The 21,368-nt window shown below is 44.2% G+C and overlaps 1 protein-coding gene across 5 annotated transcripts in view; it reads right to left on the bottom strand.

Annotated features, from left to right (window-relative positions):
- SERGEF (secretion regulating guanine nucleotide exchange factor) overlaps positions 1-21,368 on the bottom strand; it is a 256,384-nt gene that overhangs the window by 223,967 nt on the left and 11,049 nt on the right. For all 5 annotated transcript variants that reach the window (XR_011445941.1, XM_069554240.1, XM_070289324.1 and 2 more), the window contains exons 5-8: positions 19,665-19,725; positions 14,567-14,680; positions 10,463-10,525; positions 4,978-5,136 (exon numbers count right to left, since the gene is read on the bottom strand). Coding sequence is in view for 4 of the 5 variants with exons in the window: in XM_069554240.1 (XP_069410341.1) it covers positions 4,978-5,136; positions 10,463-10,525; positions 14,567-14,680; positions 19,665-19,725 (397 nt within the window). In the remaining variant the exon portion in view is untranslated. The remainder of the gene's footprint in view (positions 1-4,977; positions 5,137-10,462; positions 10,526-14,566; positions 14,681-19,664; positions 19,726-21,368) is intronic.

Here is a 21,368-nt window from a genome sequence, read left to right as displayed (position 1 = left end):
AATGTGGGAAGATGAGGTCACCAGGCAGGGGCCACTGTGGGACCCCGCAAGAGGTGACATGGCCTGAACTACGGGGTGGAGCGGGGGCGCTGGTGGTGGGGAGAGGTGGAGCTGCCACCACTGTCAGAAGCTGGCAGAGCCGAGAGTCACAGCTCAGTCTGTCTGACTCCAAAGCCAGGCTTCTCTCTACCTCACCATTTGGTCATTCATTCAGCAGTTAGTTACTAATCCTTTACCCTGTGCCCAGGCCTGTGCCAGGTGCTAGGGATATAGCTGTGAACAAACGCTGCTCTCATGGAATTTACAGCCTAGACGTTAAACAAATAAGAATGCAAATGAGACTCCCCTGCTGGTCCAATGGCTAATGCAGGGGACACGGGTTCAATCCTTGGTCCAGGAAGAGCCCATAGGCCACAGGGCACCTAAGCCCATGCGCCACAACTACTGAGCCTGCGCTCCAGAGCCTGGGAGCCACAGCAAGACAAGATACTACGAGAGTCCATGCAAAGAAACTAGAGAGTAGCCCCCGCCCACCACAACTAGAGAAAACCCACACACAGCAGTGAAGACCCGGCACAGCCAAAGAATAATGAATAAATACTTTTTTAAAAAAAATGCAAATGGATGTATACAGTTACAAATTGGGGTGGAGTGTGATCAGAGATTTTAACAGGGAAAACTACCTGTAAGGCCATGACAATCCTACATTGATCATATCAGAGAGCTACATGCCTGCTGCATGTAAGTGAAAAACCTTAGAAGACTGCCTGTCAGAGCTGGATCTCAAGCAAGGCACCCCTAGCCAGTTCATGAGCCCTGTCTCCAGCCCTGCACAGACCCTGCTGAAATAAAAGCCCTTCTAAAAGCACCTGCTAATTCCTTAATATTATACTCACACACCCTAACCACAGTCATCCCCACTTAGGTATATGGAGCATTTTACAATTAGTTAGGACCATTCATGTAGCTCAGCTGATAAAGAATCCACCTGCAATGCAGGAGACCCCGCTTTGATTCCTGGGTCGGGAAGATCCCCTAAAGAAGAAACAGGCTACCCACTCCAGTATTCTTGGGCTTCCCTGGTGACCCAAACTAAAGAATCTGCCTGCAACGTGGGAGACCTGGGTTTGATCCCTGGTTTGTAAAGATCCCCTGGAGGAGATCATGGCGACCTATTCTAGTATTCTTGCCTGGAGAATTACTTGGACAGAGGAGCCTGGCAGGCTACTGTCCATGGGGTTGCAAAGAGTTGGACACAACTGAGCCGCTTAAGCAAAGCACACAGCACAGCACCGTTCAACAGACTGACTCATTTGAACCCTATGGCAGCTGACGGAAGGGAGGTAGGTTTTAACATCCTGGCTTGAGAAATGAGGAAACTGAAGCCTAGACAGGTGAAGTGACTTCATTAAGGTCATCAACTAAGAAGGCACCCAGATCTGCCATCCAGTTCTCACAGGAACCACTTCAGGCCAGGAAATCATGAATCTCAGAGGAGACAGCTGCAGGTCACCGAGCCCAGATAAAGTCACCCAGGAGTCCCATGAAGTTCCCGAGAACAATGATCAGGGACATTAAGCAGCTTGGGAAAGGTTTCTAGAATGCAGCTCCACCAGCCTGAGACACAGGTACCTTGCCAACTTTCCCAGATTAGAACAGGTTCTCCTGGACTCTTTCCAAGTGCTTCTGACTAACGGAGAAAAGTATTTTTCCATCGCAAGCACTGCAGGCAGGCACCAGACTCCTGGTGGGGGAGAGCAGAGGCTGCATCCCAGAGTCCCATGCGCATGAACTGCAAAAGTTATCCTGGTACCATGTGGCCTGCCCTCGCTCAGCACCTGCCTCAGGGGTGGCCATCTTGGGCAGCGTTCCTTGATGGTGGCACCACTACCAGCTGGGGCTGGGTGTTCTGTGTTGCGGGGGCCACCTCTGCATGGTAGGACATTTAGCAGCATCCCTCGCCTGTACCGACTAGAGGCCAGCAGCACCCCAACCCCAGATGTTACAACCACACACATTCTGAAACCTTGCAGACATCCCCCAAGGTACAAAGTGGCCTGTGGCTGGGAGTCACTGGTGTAGGGACTATCACACCAGTAAGGTGACAGCACTGTCTACTTCCCTGCTCTCATCCTAACCCAGTCCAGCCCACCTTACTGGGCAGATCCATGGTCACGGCCCATAAACTGTTTTTAATCAATATCACACCCTAATGCCTTGCAGAATGAGACAGGAGGCAGCCTTCTATGCTGATGTGGCTGCAGGTAGGTCCCAGGAACCATTCTCCTCCGGACCTTGTGAAAACAACTCGAATCAAATAACTCCTTGCTCCAGTAATGAGTTGCTTCTGACCCTCTAAGCAAATTTTGTTCCTGTTAACATGAGCAGCTGGGTCTGATTAAACTGGAGGCCCTGGCTGTTTTCTTTTCAATGACACCGTGCCAGGGCAAAGGCGTCCATGACTGCTGGGGAAGAGGGTAAAACTGGTGAGTCAAACAGCAGGGGTCTCTCATCCACCCGAAACTCATTGCGGCAACCAGGCCACTCCACATCCCAGCTTCCAACCACTCTGCACTCGGGAGAAAGGGGAAAGGGACAAAGCACACAAACAAGAGATCCGAATCAAGGTAATTAAACAGTGAAACTTTACCCAAAGACCATGCTTTCAAGGGGCAGTAAAAACCTGAAGCTGAGCCCCACAGAGAAGCTGGGGTGACTCAGGCAGTGTCAGGGACATGGGTTCCAACCTCCCACCCCGAGGGCCGTGCCGTTTGCCCAGACGTGGAGATCAGAATGAGTTCCAACGGTGCAAAGTCAGAATCAAAGCAGCAACACCTCTATGCCTTTCTTTAGTCAGCTGCCTAACCAGCTAACAGGCTTACTGACAGACTCAACTAAACCCACTGCCGCTTGGTAGTAAGTGTATCCTGCTGCACTGCGATTCTCTGAAGACTGACTAAGCATGAAACGCCCACCTGTTAACACCCAGTGACTCACACTACTGCTAGTGTCTGTGCCCCTCTGCACGGTGACTTGGCTCCACTGATGCACTGGGATCGGACGCCAGACCTGTCTCCCCCACTGACAGTGGGCTCCTCGAGGGCAGGACTAGGAGCAAGCACAAGGAATGGTACCTAAACGGATCCTCACCATGTGTATGGTGGACGGATGGGTAAAACCTTCTGCCTCTGCACTCTTCAGCCCGTCCACACATGGCAGGGACAGGGCATGCGTGCGCGCCAAGTGACTTCAGTCATGAACAACTCTTTTCGACCCCATTAACTACAGCCTACTGGGCTCCTCTGTCCATGGGGTTCTCCAGGCAAGAATACTAGAGTGGGTAGCCATTGCCTTCTCCAAGGGATCTTTCCATCCCAGGGATTGAACCTGTGTCTCTTATGTCTCCTGCATTGGCAGGCAGGTTCTTTACCACTAGCGCTACCTGGGAAGCCCCAACAGGGCATGGCCCATCTCCTCTGTTTCTTCAAGCTTAGCCCACTGCTCAAAAGGTTCCCAATAAACAATAATCGAATTCAAAGAGACAAACTGAAGCCTTCTGATCATGGACCTCTTAAGAGGAATCCTCGCAGTCTACCCTGCCTCATTGGAGTATGTTTAGTCTCTTTTAACTAGAAGGTTTAACGCAGCCAATGAATACTTTCTTTGGGAGGCGGTGGAGATACAGATGTGAGCAAGGCTAATATGGGGCTTCCTCTCACAGAACTCACTGTCAGGAGGAGAAGAGAAACAGTTAACAATTATACAAATAAGTAGCTACTATGCTCAGAGAGTCTCTTTAAGATAAATTTCTGTAGATGGTCCCAATCTTTAAGCAGTCTGAACTACTGTGAGGAAAGTCATGACTTGCCTCCAAATGAATGACATCATTAGAGCATCCTCTGAAAAAGTAAATGCGGAAAGTTTATTATACACCTTGGTTATACAGGCCTCTGTTTCAAAGCAATCTTAAAAAAACAAATTTAAGAACCAATTAAAAGCATCATGGATGTAAATACTCCTAAGCCTATGTTTGTGTGTTCAAACATGTAGTATGTGTGACTAACCAAGGATAACTGAAGCGGACTTGAACACCTGCAGAAGTCGAAGGCACTGGAATAAGTCATCAGGTATTTGGGGGTCTACTGATCGGCATGGCGCTAACAAGCAGGCCAAGAGCAAGCAAAGGGACTCCTGAGAACCCCTGAAGTTCAGAAGGCCTTGACACGATGATGGATCGCAAGAATCACAACCTGCCAGCCTGGGAAACTCTGTGTCAGCAAGAGCTCTAGGAAGGTTGGGAGGAAGGGCGGCTATGAAAAAACAAACCCTGAGAACACAGTCAGGAATATGAAGACTAGGAAAGAAGAAATGCCCTATGGGAAAGATGAGAAACAATAAGGATGAATCAAGAAAAGACAAAGATGCCAAAAGCTGGATGGCCCGGCCTGGTAAAGTAACGTCTGAGGGAACACGTGAGATATTCGAATCAATGTACAATTTGTTAGGGTTAATAAAAATCCAGACCAAAACACCATGCCAGCTATGACTCAAAATAATGCTCCTGCCTCAATCTTGAACATTTAACTTAACAGTTTCTGATGCCTTGAATTTAGACTCAGGTGGAAATGCAAATAGAGTCACTCCTTTAGCTATGAGAAGGCAAAGATCTTCCCAACAACCTGGACAAATTCCTGGGTGGTGCCTGTTCCTTCTCGACACCTCATGGACCCTTAGAACCACAAGGAGTTAACCTAACCCAGCCTTACATTTTTGGATACAAATCTATGATCCAGAGAGGTAAAGCCGCATATCTGACTGACTGCAGAACTATTAATAGATCTCAGGTCCTCCCCTTCCCAGTCCTTCAAGCTTTTCATCACGGAAAACCAACCTACCTACTGCCGCGCATTCATAGCTATTTAGACAGCTGTCCCCCAGCTGCTCTTCCCAACCACAAATTCCCTGCTGTTCTCTCACCTGTCTGAGCAACCAGGTGTGTCCACCCACTCCAGACAGCAGCGATCTTTTCATTCTGGAAACAATGTGCTTCTATTCTCTGGGGCAGGAGGAGGAAAGCAGCCTGGGAAGCCAGTTGCCCGTGTTTGTTGCTTCCCCAAACATACAGCTCTCCTGCATCTTTAAACAAACAGAAGGGAAACAAAAGAGGTAAAGAAACATTAGCCCAAAATGATGGAAAATAACCAGAGTCTGGGGGAAAAAAGTGATTCAAAGAAGTTGTATTATTCTTACCCTACAATATTGAATAGGGCAAAGCAAGATACCAAATTCATGTATAGCATAATACATAAGATTTTTTTGTAATTCTATAAATAGGAAAAAAGGCCAAATGTTCTTAACAGTTTGTCAAGGAACAGGAAAGTGAGTTTATTTTTTCATTAATTCATTCAACAAATATTTATTCAACATCCACCATGTGCAAGACATATGGTTCTCTGTTTTCTACATTTTTTAAATAAATGCTTACCTTTTGTTAGGAAAAATATATATTAGCTTTTCAAAAAACAAGTTAAAAGACAAATCATTTAAAGTTTAAACTTTATAAATATCTGATGATTTCACCACATGCCCTGTTCAGCGGAAAATATAGTTATTGTATCACATTCGCATAGCACCTAAGCTCATTTGAACCTCACAATAATCCTTTGATATAAGCAGGAATGAGACTGACTGACATTGTGATTTAATAGGAAGAGAGCAAATTCAGAGTCAAGTGACTCTGGCTTCTATTCTTGGATCTGCTAACTAGTTACTGACCTTGCACAAACCACTTCCTCTCCAAACCTTGGTTTCACCAGCTGAAGACTGGAGGGAAAGCTGATGGTGAAGAAGGGCACTATAACTGATGCACAGTAGAGATTAGCGGGCGACTGCGGCAAACCAGAGGGCACATGGCTGTCCAGAAGGCATTCAAATTCAGCAAATCTTTAACTGGAAGTCAAACAAAAGGGGGCACAGGCCACAGTCTGGCTTATGAATCTACAGTCTGTGACTGCTTGGATGATCTCTCAGTGCTTCCCCGACCCTAACACGTAACACTGTGCAGGACAGCACATGGTGCCCACAGGCGGCTAAGGAGCCAGAGTCACTTGACTCTGAAATTGCTCTTTCTATTAAATCACAATGTCAGTCAGTCTTATTCCTGCTTATACCACAGGATTATTGTGAGGTTCAAATGAGATGTTTTGAAGACAAAAAAAAAAAAGCACAATGTACTGCAAAAACTTATGACTTTTGTTTGTACAAAAACTTAAAACTTTTGTTTGTGCAAAAACAAAGAGTATGGCTCCTTAAGAATTTTCATATTGATTACACGTTGCAATAATATTTTGGATGTACTGGGTTAAGCAAAATAAATTATTAAAATTAATTCGCCTGTTTCCTTTTACTTTTTGCAATGCAGCTCACATTATATTTCTCCTAGACAGCACTCTTCTGGAAGATAAATTAACCAAGGCTCAGAGACATTAAGTGACTTTCAAGATTGCAAGGCTTATTAGGGATCAAGCAGGACCAGAAGCCAGATTTTCCACTTCCACTGCAGCCTGTGACCTCCCAATAAAGGTTTACAACATCGCTTGCCCTGGAGCAGCTTGATCTATTCTCAAAAACCAATCAGAAGCCAAACAGTATCATTAAAGGATATGAGGCCAAGACTTGGGGTTTAAGTCCCAGATCTGCTGCTGGATCACTCTTTGACACTGGGCACATCACTTCACATTCTGGGTCTCTGTTTCATAGTCTAAACTCTGTGCTCGGTCCCTCAGTCGTGTCTGACTCTTTGCAACCCCATGGAGGGTAGCCCGCCAGGCTCCTCTGCCTACAGAATTTTCCAGGCAAGAATACTGGGGTGGGTTGCCATTTCCTTCTCCAGGGCATTTTCCCAACCCAGGGATCGAACCTGTGTCTCTTACATCTCCTGCACTGGCAGAGGGGCTCTTTACCACTAGGGCCCCTGGGGAAGCCCAAGTCTAAAATGAAGGACCATAAATCAGTGGAGTCTTTGTGTCCCCCGGGTGACCTTGCAGCACTGACATACCGCAGTTCTATACAGCAAATTTGGTCTGTTTCATGCCTAGAGAGAAGACAACCTCCCTAGACCTCACCAGGGTGTGTTAAGTATGAGGATCCCTTACAAGAGGGAAGTGGAGCCCCTCGGCAAAGCCTCCACCCATGAAAGAGACTGCTGAGCTACCAAGGTGCCACTGACAATGAGCCTGTGTCCGTTATAAGCCTTCATTTATCTTAGTAAGTCTAAACCATCTTTTTGCAAAGACAAACTGTCTTCCACATGCAGATCATTACGCTGTGCATCAGCAGGCAAAATTAAATTCTGCTGCAATGCCAAATAGTTACATAAGCTGCAACTCCAGAGAGGTCTAGAGAGCACCGAAGAAAACGCAGTGTGTCACAGCTTGAACCGGACCAGGAAAGAGGGATATTAATCTTGACCCTTTTAAGTCACATTCAAAATATCCAAAACAAATTCATCTTGTGCATATACTCTAAAAATCACTAAATTGCACACTTTAAAGGAGTGAGTTTCATATATGAAGCACATCTCAATAAAAAATTCAACATCTGTGTTTTTAAAACACCATAACAAAAGTACCCGCATATGAAATAATAAATCGTTTTAGTAATATAAGATTTTTGAAGAAATTGATATTAACGAGCAATTAGAAGAATCTCTAGGTTTACATAATACTAGCCATTTTAAGTTAGACTAAAAGTTGAAACCTCTTAGTCTATTCTTATTCTTGGAAAAGAATGCCTTCTCCCAGAGCTAGTGAGGACTACAAGGGATGAACTAGTCACTTCTCGTCCCCTCTATAAAAGGGGAGGTGGGGGATCACATGCCCAGAAGAGTCCCTTAGAGCTGTCATTCATTTCAGCTCACCCGTTTTAGCATATCTACAAATCTACCTAATATGAGCCAGAGGCTAAAAACAGGTATTTCCTTCATTAGTTAGTTGCTTTTAATTCATTAAATTTCAAATTATCTATAATTCAGAATTTATAAAGTGTTTGCTGCTGCTAAGTCGCTTCAGTCGTGTCTGACTCTGTGCGACCCCATAGACAGCAGCCCACCAGGCTCCACCGTCCCTGGGATTCTCCAGGCAAGAACACTGGAGTGGGTTGCCATTTCCTTCTCCAGTGCGTGAAAGTGAAAAGTGAAAGTGAAGTCGCTCAGTCATGTCTGACTCAGCGACCCCATGGACTGCAGCCTACCAGGCTCCTCTGTCCATGGGATTTTCCAGGCAAGAGTACTGGAGTGGGGTGCCATTGCTCTTGTGTTCTGGACACCATAACAACTCCTCAAATTTGATGTTGAAGAATGCATGCCCCCATTATCTTACAGATACAGTGTACACATCTTTAATTTCCACATAAAACACTGAAAATACAGTGTAGGAAAGTCATTTCCCTTGGCTTAAAAAATGAAATGCGTTCAACTCGGGGCAAGAGGGCTTACCAACATAAATCTCTCATAGCTATAGTCTCCAGACTACCTGCAGGAGTCAGGGCAATCTGGGCTTTGAAACAGATAAACTTTGAGAGAGATAACTTTCACTTTCAAGAAAATGCTGGGGCTTTCCTGGTGGTTCAGTGGTAAAGAATCCACCTGCCAATCCAGGAGACATGGGTTCAATCCCTGATCCGGGAAGATCCCACATCACAGAGCAACTAAGCCTACAACTACTGAGCCTGTGCTGTAGAGCCTGGAAGTCGCAACTGCTGAGCTCCCGTGCCACAACGACTAGGGGTGGTAAACCACTAGGGTGAAGCCCACGCACCCTAGGGCACGTGCTCTGCAACAAGAGAAGCTATCACAGTGAGAAGCCCTCGGACCACAACTAGAGAGGAGCTCCCACTTGCTGCAACGAGAGAAAAGCCTGTGCAGCTACAAAGAGCCAACACAACAACAACAAAAAAAATGCTGCATTGTCACCAGACAGTTTATACTGTATTGACTAAGTGTGTCAAATAGATGGATGGATGGATATATAGCCAAGACAGACAGATGTACGTAGTGTGTGAGAGAAAAAAGGCTAGATAGAGAGTGAAAGCGAAAGTCACTCAGTCATGTCTGACTCTTTGAGACCCCATGGACTATACAGTCCATGGAATTCTCCAGGCCAGAATACTGGAGTGGGGGCAGATTAAAGAGATGGAATAGAGAGATCAACTAGAGAAATATATAAAAACATAAAATAAATTAGAAAAATATACACACAAGGAGAAGGCAATGGCAACCCACTCCAGTATTCTTGCCTGGAGAATCCCAGGGACGGGGGAGCCTGGTGGGCTGCCATCTATGGGGCTGCACAGAGTCGGACACGACTGAAGCGACTAGCAGCAGCAGCGGCAGCTTAGCGGTATATGGAGACCTTGGTTAGATATAAAGATGGAAGATAAAAATAGAAACATGTAGTTAAATAAAATAGAGATAAACAGAGAAAACAGACAGGGCAAGAGATAAAAGGAGTAGAAAGGCACAGGGCTTCCCTGGTGACTCAGCTGGTAAAGAATCTGCCTTTAATGCAGGAGACTTGGGTTCAATCCCTGGGTGGGGAAGATCCCTTAGAGAAGGGAACAGCTATCCATTTCAGTATTCTGGCCTGGAGAATTCCATGGACTAAACAAGATCGCAAAGAGTCTGACATGATTGAGTGACAAAGCAAAGCAAAAATATGCTAATTTGGGATTAAATAGCTAGAGAAGAGAAAGCTAGAGAACCTAGACAGCTTAGATAGTTATACGTGTGTATGTGTTAGTCACTCAGTCATGTCTGACTCTTTGCAACCCCATGGACTGTAGCCCGCCAGGCTTCTCTGTCCATGAGATTCTCCAGGCAAAAATACTGGTGTGGGCAGCCATTCCCTTCTCCAGGGGATCTTCCTGACCCAGGGATCAAACTCGGGCCTCCTGCATTGCTGGAGACTCTTCACTGACTGAGCCACCAGGGAAGTTTAAAATAGTTACATCAGACATCAGAACAGATTAGATGAATAACAATCAGTTCAGTTCAGTTCAGTTCAGTCGCTCAGTCATGTCCGACTCTTTGCAACCCCATGAATCGCAGCACACCAGGCTACGTTATACATAAATTTACTGTTGCTCATACGATTTGACAATCACAACTACTCTGAAAGATATTTTTATCCCTATTGTACAGCTGAGAAAACAAACTCAGAGGAAAGGAAGTGAGCCTCTATTTCACATGAGTGTTTTAATGTGCATTATCATAAGAAATTCTGAAAACTACCCCCAAAATATTTTATAGACAAGTCAATGGTCTCAGGAAGGTCGAGTGACTTGCTAAGAGCACATCAGCAGTGGCATCATTATCCCGACTCCATCGTCTATGCTCTTCCATCTGTATCCCAACAGCAACACTTGAGGCAGAAACACCCGGAATTCTGAATGGCATGTTACCTACCTGTCAGTGAAGCTGAGTGATCAGAGCCAGCAAGAACACATACTGCTTGAGAATTCTCTAGGCCTACCAAAAAAAAAAAAAAATTCTTTGGAAATCACATTTATAACAGAACAAATTGGGTAGAGAAGGGCCACAAGCAGTGACCCACCAGCTCCTGGGGAGAAACTAGGCCAAAGCGTGAAGGTCTGAGTCAGCAGCTCTGGCCAAGATGAGTGGCGTGGGAGAGAGACTGGTGATATCCAGGAGGCTGAACAAATAAGTAAATGTTTTGAGGATAAAGGAGTCAGATTTCCCACTATCAGAAAAGAGAAGGAAGGAACAGATATGAAAAGGTAGAAGGCTAGAATCAACCATTTGACACTGGATTATAACTGAAGTCAGTGTACACTCATGGTTTCTACAAAAGATAAACAAACATAGGTGTACGTAGGTATAAACACAAGTGTGTGTCCCTGTATATTTCCTTGCTCTGTCCATGGAGTGGGCCCAGCAGCAATGACACCTCTTATATTTAGCTGCTATCAAGTGCAGACACTGAGACACAAGTCCAGGCCGTCTAACGACACACAGACAGAACTAGAATTTGAACTTGCCTCTCATCTCAAATCCAGGCTCTTCCTCCCTAAATACACCGCTTTCAGTGATGAGGTATAACCCCAATCAACTCTGCTCAAAGCTGTGATTATCTGGTCTGGCATGCAGATATGCAGTCTTATTTCGTAACTTTCTTCTGACATTTGTTTAATTTATTCAGTTCAGTTCAGTCACTCAGTCATGTCCAACTATTTGTGACCCCATGGACTGTAGCATGCCAGGCTTCCCTGTCCATCACCAATTCCTGGAGTTTGCTCAAACTCATGTCCATCGCATCAGTGATGCCATCCAACCATCTCATCCTCTGTTGTCCCCTTTTCCTCTTGCCCCCAATCCCTCCCAGCATCAGAGTCTTTTCCAATGAGTCAGCTCTTTGCATGAGGTGGCCAAAATACTGAAGTTTCAGCTTTAGCATCATTCCTTCCAAAGAACACCCAGGGCTATAGTAGTAGGAGTAGTCAATAAAGGAAAAGTAGATATTTTTCTGGAACTCTCTTACTTTTTCTATGATCCAACAGATATTGGCAATTTGATCCCTGGTTCCTCTACCTTTTCTAAATCAGCTTGAACATCTGGAAGTTCATGGTTCATGTGCTGTTGAAACCTGGCTTGGAGAATTTTGAGCATTACTTTGCTAGTGTGTAAGATGAGTACAATTGTGCAGTAGTCTGAACATTCTTTGGCTTTGCCTTTCTTAGGGATTGAAATGAAAACTGACCATTTTCAGTCCTGTGGCTACAGCTGAGTTTTCCAGATTTGCTGGCATATTGAGTGCAGCTCTTTCACAGCATCATCTTTGAGGATTTGAAAGAGCTCAACTGGAATTCCATCACCTCCACTAGCTTTTTTCATAGTGATGCTCCTTAAGGCGCACTTGACTTCACATTCCAGGATGCCTGGCTCTAGATGAGTGATCACACCATCGTGATTATCTGGGTCATGAAGATCTTTTTTATATAGTTCTTCTGTGTATTCTTGCCACCTCTTCTTAATATCTTCTGCTTCTGTTAGGTCCATGCCATTTCTGTCCTTTATTGTACCCATCTTTGCATGACATGTTCCCTTGGTATCTCTAATTTTTCTGAAGAGATCACTAATCTTTCCCATTCTATTGTTTTCCTCTGTTTCTTTGCACTGATCACTGAGGAAGGCTTTCTTATCTCTCCTTGCTACTCTTTTGAACTCTGCTTTCAGATGGGTATAGTTTTCCTTTTCTCCTTTGCCTTTAGCTTCTCTTTTCTCAGATATTTGTAAGGCCTCCTCTGACAACCATTTTGTCTTTTTGCATTGCTTTTTCTTGGGGGTGGTCTTGATCACTGCCTCCTATACAATCTCATGAACCTCCAGCCATGGTTCTTCAGGCACTCTTATCAGATCTAATCCCTTGAATCTATTTGTCACTTCCACTATATAACTGTAAGGGATTTGATTTAGGTTATACTTGAATGGTCTAGTGGTTTTCCCTACTTTCTTCAATTTAAGTCTGAATTTTGCAGTAAGGAGTTCATGATCTGAGCCACAGTCAGCTCTGGGTCTTGTTTTTGTGGACTGTATAGAGCTTCTCCAGTGTCTTAAAATATCCCTCATGCCATCAAGTATCCTATAGAATTAGAAAGGGACAAAGCAGATGTTTTTGCCACTTTCATCAGAGAGGACGAAATGGTCCCCTAGTGGCCAGGTTGGGAGAGGATGCCCAGGGTCCCAGCTCCAGAACTGACGGTGATGATGTAAAGATGGAGGGAAGGTAAAGCAAAAGACTTTGAGGGCAGGAAGCTGATATCTCTGCTACTGTCTCATCAGAAAACTCCCCCAAATCACCTCTGAATCTAACCTGTGCCCTGAGAAGATTCCCAACCAGATTAAGTCAAATCAAATAAAAATGTTACTGATTCCTTTTAGATACAAAATCTGTACAAAAACAGAAAGTAGACACAGTCCCTGGCCTTAAAATGCTCATCATCTTTGGCATTTGGGAAAACATGTAAACAACTCATAACAATACAATACACTGTGCTGTCCCTGCGGAGAAAGAAAATGCCAGCGGAGGCGAGAAGAGGGAAGAGTCTTTCAGTTGCAGCTGAGCTAGGACCTGAAAAATTATCAGGATTTTTCCACGGAGAACAGAAAGGAAAAGGCATTCTGCACAGAGGTAATAGTCTGCCCACAAGCACAGAGGGATGAGAACACAGTGCATGCCCAGGGAGCAGTGAATACCTTGGTGAGGCAGGAAAAATGTTTGGGAAGGATGAGTTTATATTACAAATGCTTTCAATGTGAGGCAGACTCTCTGGCGTGTGTCCAGTGGTCCCTTCTCCTTCTCTGAGAGAACTCTCCCCAGCTCAACCCCTGGGCTTCAGAGGGCTAACCTTTTACCCCCGCAGCAGGGGGAAGCCTTGAGGACTAAATCAGATCAGGGACTTCCCTGGTGGTCCAGTGCCTAAGACTCCACACTCCAATGTAGGGGGCCTGGGTTCAATCCCTGGTCAGAGAACTAGATCCCACGTGCTACAACTAAAGATTCCTCATGCTATAACTAAGACCAGGTACAGCCAAATAAACAAATAAATATTTTTTTAAAGAGAGAGAGTGGGAATCAGAGCACCCCAACAACTTGTAGCACACTCCCACTGTGGCTCACTTCTCAGTCTTCTTTCCCTGGTTCCTACCACCCTCAAAAACCCCTCCTTTGTTCTGAGCTAGAGGAGAGTAGAGGTTTCCTGACAGATTTTTCCTAGAGCCAACCCTCAGTTAACTGGATCACAAAGTCAGAGAGCCAGAGAGGAAGAGAAGGAGGAAGTGGAGACATGTACTACATATGGGGAGAGAAAGGCCCACCAAGAGAGTGCAGAGGGAGAGAGACAGGAAGTCCTAGAGGCCACCTTCCCAACAAAAGGCTGACCAGCAGACCGGTAGGCAGCACCCTTCCTATCTGCTCTTCATGTGCTCATGGAGAGACTTCCCTAAGGGAACACTTCTGGCCCCTCTCTCTACGTCCTCACCCGCTCCTGCTTTCCTTTGGGGAGTGGCTGGGCAGGCATGGTCTTCGTGGCTTCTCTCTCTGGGCTGTGCCTGCCTGTAGAGGGCCCCTCCTCCAGGTGCTCAGTGGCACCAGGAATTTAGCAGGACTGCCTGCAGCTGCTCCTGTACCTGGTGGGTAAATCCAAGCTGGGATTCAGAACTTGGAGGCTCACTACTGCTACCCGTTATTTCCAAACACCTAACTCATGTCTTCCGATCTAACTGTTAACATTTTTAGAACCACCATTTTGATTTCTACATACCTGACTTGCATCTGTCTCTCAATGGGTTCTGAACTCTGGCACCTAAGAGGGGTACTTTTACTGGGCCTATAAAAATCCCCCAAAATTAAGAGACCTACCAACAGAGAGTTAAGCAGAGAGACCAAGAAACAGCAAAAAGAAAAATGCCATTTACCCATTTTCTGCATGCCTGTATCTCCATTTCCAGACAAAGAATGAATACAGGACTCAGAAGAAATAAGGGCCTTACCTGTCACTGTGCTGGGTTCCTTTGCTGTCAGAAACAGTGGGAGAGTCTGCCCAGGACACAGTCGCCGTCCAGATGATGCCAAACCAGTTCCCCACTGGAACACAGTGCCACTAGCTTCCCGCAGCATAGGAGAGAAAAAAGGGAAAATGTTTACCTGGATTAAGACTAGATGGTGCTTTCAACCTCATGCCATAAGAGATTCCCCATTCATGGTTAGTTAGCATGAACGAAAAAGCTTATGAAAAAGTTTACTGCCTCAAGCAGTCCTATGGCTGGTCCTAGGGATTGCCACCAAGCCAATCATAAATCCAATTTTCAGGGCAATCTAAGACCATCAGTGGAAATCCCAACATAGTAAAATTCCCTTCAGAAAGTTCTCCTTTGACTCCCCTGGAGTCAAATTTGACTCCTTCAGAGTCAAATTACTGGAATGATATCTTTTTCATGATTAAGCTGAAAAGACAACCCAGACTCCAGACCAAGCAGGAAACAACCTTGAAGCCTACCACGTCCATGCCTCACATTCACTGGATGAGAAACTAAAGCCTGAAGAAGGCACGTGATTTGTCCAAGGTCATACAGGGAGCAGGGAGCAGAGAAAACACCAGGACTCAACTCTCCTGCACCTAACATAGTGCCTGTCTACTACACCAAGATCAATTCTGAGATTCCTAATTGTCAAATAAATACATACTTCTGACTGCAAGATAGCTTCTTAATAGCCACCATTTCCACACGTGGAATGGTCTTTTGTTTCCTTATTCACTGAATCTAATTCATATACCAATGTTCTGAAACTCATACAAATGCGTAGATGAAATATCATATTTTTGGCTTACAGTCAGATGTATGTAACTAGGCTCCATCACCCAACAGCAACACCAAGATACTGCTCTTCCAGAAGCATCCTATACCCAATGGTCCTCCAGGCTGAAAACAGACAAGCTTACTGTGTGAAATGTGAGTGGTGATGATTGAGCGCAAAGTGAACAAAACACAGTGTTGAAGTGAAACGAAACTTACCAGCTCTTCAACAAATTCCAAGAGAAAAACAGAGGAAAAGGTACATAAAGAAACTGGAGATATCCAATAAAGGACTGATATTTAAAACATATAACAACAAAAACAAAACCTGATTCAAAAATGAGCAAACGACTTGAATAGACTTTTCTCCAAAGAAAATACACAAATGGCCATAAGCACATGAAAAGATGATCAACATCACTAATCATTAGGGAAATGAAATCAAAACTACCCTGAAATTGCCACTTTACACTCATTGGGATGGCACTGGGATTGCTACTACAACCAGGGTTGGCAAGGATGTGAAGGAATTTGGAAATCTTCTGCACTCCTGGTGGTCATGTAAATTGGTACAGCCACTGTGGAAAACAGTATGGCAATTCCCCCCAAAACTAAACATAGAATTCCTGTATGATCCAGCAATAATACTTCCGGGTAAATATCTGAAAGAATTGAAAGCAAGATCTCAAAGTGATATCTGTACACCCATGTTCATAGTCGTATTATTCACAATAGCTAAAATACGGACACAACCAACTGTCCATCAACAGATGCATGGATAAGCAAAATGTGGTACACACATACAGGAGAACACCATTAGGGCTTAAAAAAGAAGGAAATCCTGACATTTGCTATAACATGGACAGCCTCTGAGGATATTATATTGAGTGAAATAAGCCACAAAAAGACAGAGATTCCACTTACATGAAGTATGTATGACTTCACTTACATGAGGTACCTGTATGAGTGGTCAAAATCATGGAGATAGAAAGTGGTCAAAATCATGGTGGGTGCCAGGGACTGGCAGGAGGGGAAATGAGGCTCTATTGTTTAATGGATATAGGGTTTCAGTTTTGCAAGATGAAAAAAGTTCTGCAATGGGCTGTGGTAATAGTTGCACAATAATGTGAACGTACTTAATCCCACTCAATCGTACACTTAAAAATGATTAGGATGATAAAACTATGTTATGTGTATTTTATCACAATAAAAAACTAAAAGGAATAGGGACTTCCCTGGTAGTTCAATGGCTAGAACACCATGCTCCCAATGCAGGGGGCCCAGGTTTGATCCCCGGTCAGGGAACTATCCCACATGCTACAATGAAAGATCCTCATTGAAGATCCTGCATGCCACAGCCGAGACCTGGCACAACCAAAATAAATAAACAGATATTTTCAAAAAGGAATAAATAAATTTTAAAAGAGAAAGAGAGAGACTTGAGATACATATTAACTAACTGAAATGATAGATCTAATTTGGATCCTGAACCAAACAAAACCATAAAAAGTATTTTTGAGACAATCAGGGAAATTTAAATACTGACTGGATGCTTAATGAAATTACAGAATTACTGATAATTTTTTGCAGATATGATGGTGGTTTTTTTTTTTTTTTGGTAATGTTTTCAGAAAAAGTCCTTATCTTTTTGAGATGCAGGTAGAAATATTTACTGAAAAAAGTGGGGGAAGAAGAGGACCTTAAAATTAAACACATAACTGTGTTTCTCTGTAACTTGACAAAAAATGTACACATGAGACCAGCGGTCACAGAATCTTGGTGGGCAAGGGGCAAGGAAACCAATGACAGGCAATTCTCTGGCTGGCCCTGCTAATTTCTAAGGGAATCTGCTTATAAAAGTATAATCACTACCATACAACTCAGTCATCACACTCCTGGGCATTTATCCCAGAGAAATGAAAATTTATGTTCACATAAAAACTTGTCCACAAATGTTTATAGCTTTATTCTTAATAGCTAAAAACCGGAAACAGCCAAATGTGTTTCAATGGGTGACTGGTTAAACAAACTGTGGTTGTTATAGACTGAACTGTATCCCCCGTAAATCCATATATTGAAGTCCTAAACTCCAATGTGACTGTATTTGGAGATAGGGCCTATAGAACGTGATGAAAGTTAAATGGGCCACAAGAGTGAGGCTTCTGAAAGAACTGGTATCCTTTTAAAAAGACAAAGATTCACCCGAGATCTCTGTCTCTCTCCACATGCGTGTATAGAGGAAAATCCACGTGAGGAGAGAGCAAGAAGGTAGCATCCGCAAGCCAGGGGGAGAAATGTCACCAGAAACCAACCCTCATCTTGATCTTGGGCTTCCAGCCTCCTTAACTATGAGAAAATATTAATAAACTCCTGTTGTTTAAGCCACCCACTCTGTGATATTTTGTTAATGGCCACCCTAGCAAGCTAATAGCGTTTAACTAACAGAGTATATATAACTAATACAGCTATACTATGGAATACTGAAGCCCCCTTGTGGCTCAGACAGTAAAGTCTGCCTGCAATGCAGGAGACCTGGGTTCAATCCCTGGGTTGAGAAGATCCCCTGGAGAAGGAAATGGCAACCCACTCCAGTAATCTTCCCTGGAAAATCCCATGGATGGAGGAGCCTGGCAGGTACAGTACCGTCCATGGGGTCGCAAAGAGTCGGACACAACTGAGCGACTTCACTTTCACTTTTTCATGGAATACTACTTAGCAATAACAAGGAGCAAGTTATTGATACTCCCAGCTTGGATGAATCTCCATGGAATCATAAGCTGAGCAAAAATGCCAACCCCAAATGGCTATACACTGTATGATACCATTTTATAACATTCTTACAATGACATTATTATGGGAGAACAGAAGAGCTAAGAAGGGGGTGAGGGTAGGTAGAAAGTGGGTGCAGCTATAAAAGAGCAATAAGGGAGATCCTTGTGAAGGTACTCTTCTGTATCTTGACTGTGTCAAGACACTCTGGTTGAGCTATTACACTATAGTTTCACAAGATGTTATCACTGGGAGAAACTGGACAAACAGTGTGTGTGATCTATTTCACTTCTTACAACTGCATGTGAATCTGTAAGTCTATCAAAATAAAAACCTTAATTTTTCAAAAAACTATAATCAACCCGAAGCCCCAGGTGACCACCATGTAGCACCAGACACTTGATCATCTCTACTCCTCTCCCGGTTCCAAGATTGGACTCACCAATGCTTGGGCCTCGGCTGCCAGAGCCGGTTCAGGCTGTCCTTCAGCCCAGAGGAGTGGGAGCAGAAAGCAGAAAAATGAGCAAGAGAGAGAAAAAAGGGTCATGCCTCCTCCACTTTCCACCTCTGACCTCACACACTCTGTCAGCCCTATACCCATCACCCTCTTAGAGGGCAGGAGACAAGCTCACTAGAAGCTTTTAAATTAATAAACATTAAAATCCACTAGAAAAGCAATGCAGCTCATGACAAAGAATATGGGTCTTGGAATCCAGCCTAGACTCTGATCCCAGCTCACCTTTTATTTCCCAACTCCCTATGTAACCTCAGACAAGCTCTTTAGCTCTCTGGATCTCAGTTTCTTCATATGTAAGACATACAAACAATTATGTATAAAATAAAACAAGCAATAAGGATATATTGTACAAGGAACATGGTCAATATTTTCTAACGACCATAAATGGAATGTAATCTTTAAAAACTGTGAATCACTATGTTGTATACCTAACACTTATGTAATATTATAAGTCAACTATACCTCAATTTAAAAAAAACTTAACTCACATTACTGCATGGCTATGAAGATTAATGAGCTACTAATTAAACGAAGGGAGCTTCCCTGATGGCTTAGCGGTAAAGAATCCGCCTGCCAATGCAGGAGACGCAAGAGATATAGGTTCCATCCCTAGGTTGGGAAGATCCCCTGGAGAAGGAAGTGGCTCCGGAAATGGCTCCCACTCCAGAATTCTTGCCTGGGCAATCCCATGGACAGAGGAGCCTGGCAGGGCTTCAGTCCATGGGGTCTCAAAAAAGTCGGATGCGACTTAGCGACTGAACAACACCAAACAATTAAACCAAGAGAACCTAGCACCAAGCCTAGAACACAGTGAAAAGCTAGACCACCTCATTTCCTTCCTCCCTACCTGCTGAAGGCTCTCCCACATGACCTCTGCCTTGCATCCCCTCCTTTTAATCAGACTGGAGCACAGCAGACACTCTGAATTACTCCTTAAAGTTTATTTCTTCCAAAGCTCCATGTCTCCTTATTAAATGCCCATTAAGAAAATAATAGCAAAATGATCACCTGTTGCAGCTAAAGCATGCCTCAGTCCAGCAGCAATACTAACAACCTTCTCTCTCAGGAGCTGTCAAAACAAAGAAAAGGATGGTGATCTCAGATCTCTCCACCTACAAAGTGTTACGTACTTTATGCCCAAATACAATGCAGCATGGTCCTCATTATGCGTCTGATTAGTGTGCCGCTCCCAATTCCCAACATTTCCATTCACAAATGCCTCTATATGTATCCCTAAAAGGCAAAATATTTACCAAATACCATATGGCACTCAGGGCTAGGAGGCACCTGCAAGGTCACTCAGTCCAGGGGTTGGCAAAAGTTTTCCATAAAGGGCTAGATAGTGAAAAGTTTAGACTCTGTCACACCACTATACTCTGCCATTGTAACGTAAAAACATTCATAAATATATGAATAGGTGTGGTTGTGTTCCAATAAATCTTTATTTACCAAGGGGTCTAGTTTGCTGATCTCTGATCTAGTCCAATCCACACTCAATGCTAGAAACCCTTCGACAACACCCCACCAGGGGTCATCTAACCCCTGCCCAAATACCTTCTTCCTGTAACACAGGCTCACCACCTCCCCAGGTGCCTGCCCATATTTGCACAGTTCCATCTGTCTCCCTAGGTGGAACCAAAGCTAACTGGCTATTGCTTCTGACAAGGCTTTCCAAACATTTGAAGTCAGTTGTCACGTCCTCTCTAAGACATCTTGCAGTGGCTTTAAAAATAGGTCCTCCGGGGGTGGGTGTGGGAGGCTCAAGACGGAGGGGATATATGTATACATAGAGCTGATTCATTTTGTTGTACAAAGGAAAACTAACACAACATTGCAAAGCCATTATACTCCAAAAAATAAAATTTAAAAACAGGTCCTCAAATTCTTTTAGACTCCCCGCTTCAAGATATGCAGCTTAATTTCCCTCACTTTCACTGTAGGCTGGTCTTAGTGACTTGCTTCTAGTGAATGGAATAAGGAAGTGTTGAGTGACTCAGAGACTAGACGATAAAAGGTATTAAAGCCCCTTGCTTGACCAAAGGCGGTGAAGTTTTCTTTCCCTCTCATCACTTTTCAGTTCAGTTCAGTCGCTCAGTCGTGTCTAGCTTTTTACAACTCCATGAACCACAGCATGCCAAGCCTCCCTGTCCATCACCAACTCCCAGAGTCCACCCAAACCCATGTCCATTGAGTCGGTGATGTCATCCAACCATCTCATCCTCTGTCGTCCCCTTCTCCTCCTGCCCTCAATCTTTCCCAGCATCAGAATCTTTTCAAATGAGTCAGCTCTTTGCATCAGGTGGCCAAAGTATTGGAGTTTCAGCTTCAACATCAGTCCTTCCAATGAACACCCGGGACTGATCTCCCTTAGGAGGGACTGGTTTGATCTCCTTGCTGTCCAAGGGACTCTCAAGAGTCTTCTTCAACACCACAGTTCAAAAGCATCAATTCTTTGGTGCTCAGCTTTCTTTATAGTCCAACTCTCACATCCATACATGACCAACTGGAAAAACCAGAGCCTTGATTAGACGGATCTTTGTTGACAAAATGATGTCTCTGCTTTTGAGTATGCTGTCTAGGTTGGTCATAACTTTCCTTGCAAGGAGTAAGCGTCTTTTAATTTCACGGCTGCAATCACCATCTACAGTGATTTTGGAGCCAGAAAAATAAAGTCAGCCACTGTTTCATCACTTTTGGGGGAAGCCGTATCAC

The sequence above is a fragment of the Ovis canadensis genome, chromosome 15 (assembly GCF_042477335.2).
Source record: "Ovis canadensis isolate MfBH-ARS-UI-01 breed Bighorn chromosome 15, ARS-UI_OviCan_v2, whole genome shotgun sequence".
NCBI lineage: Eukaryota > Metazoa > Chordata > Mammalia > Artiodactyla > Bovidae > Ovis > Ovis canadensis.
This window is presented reverse-complemented; position numbering and strand designations above follow the sequence as displayed.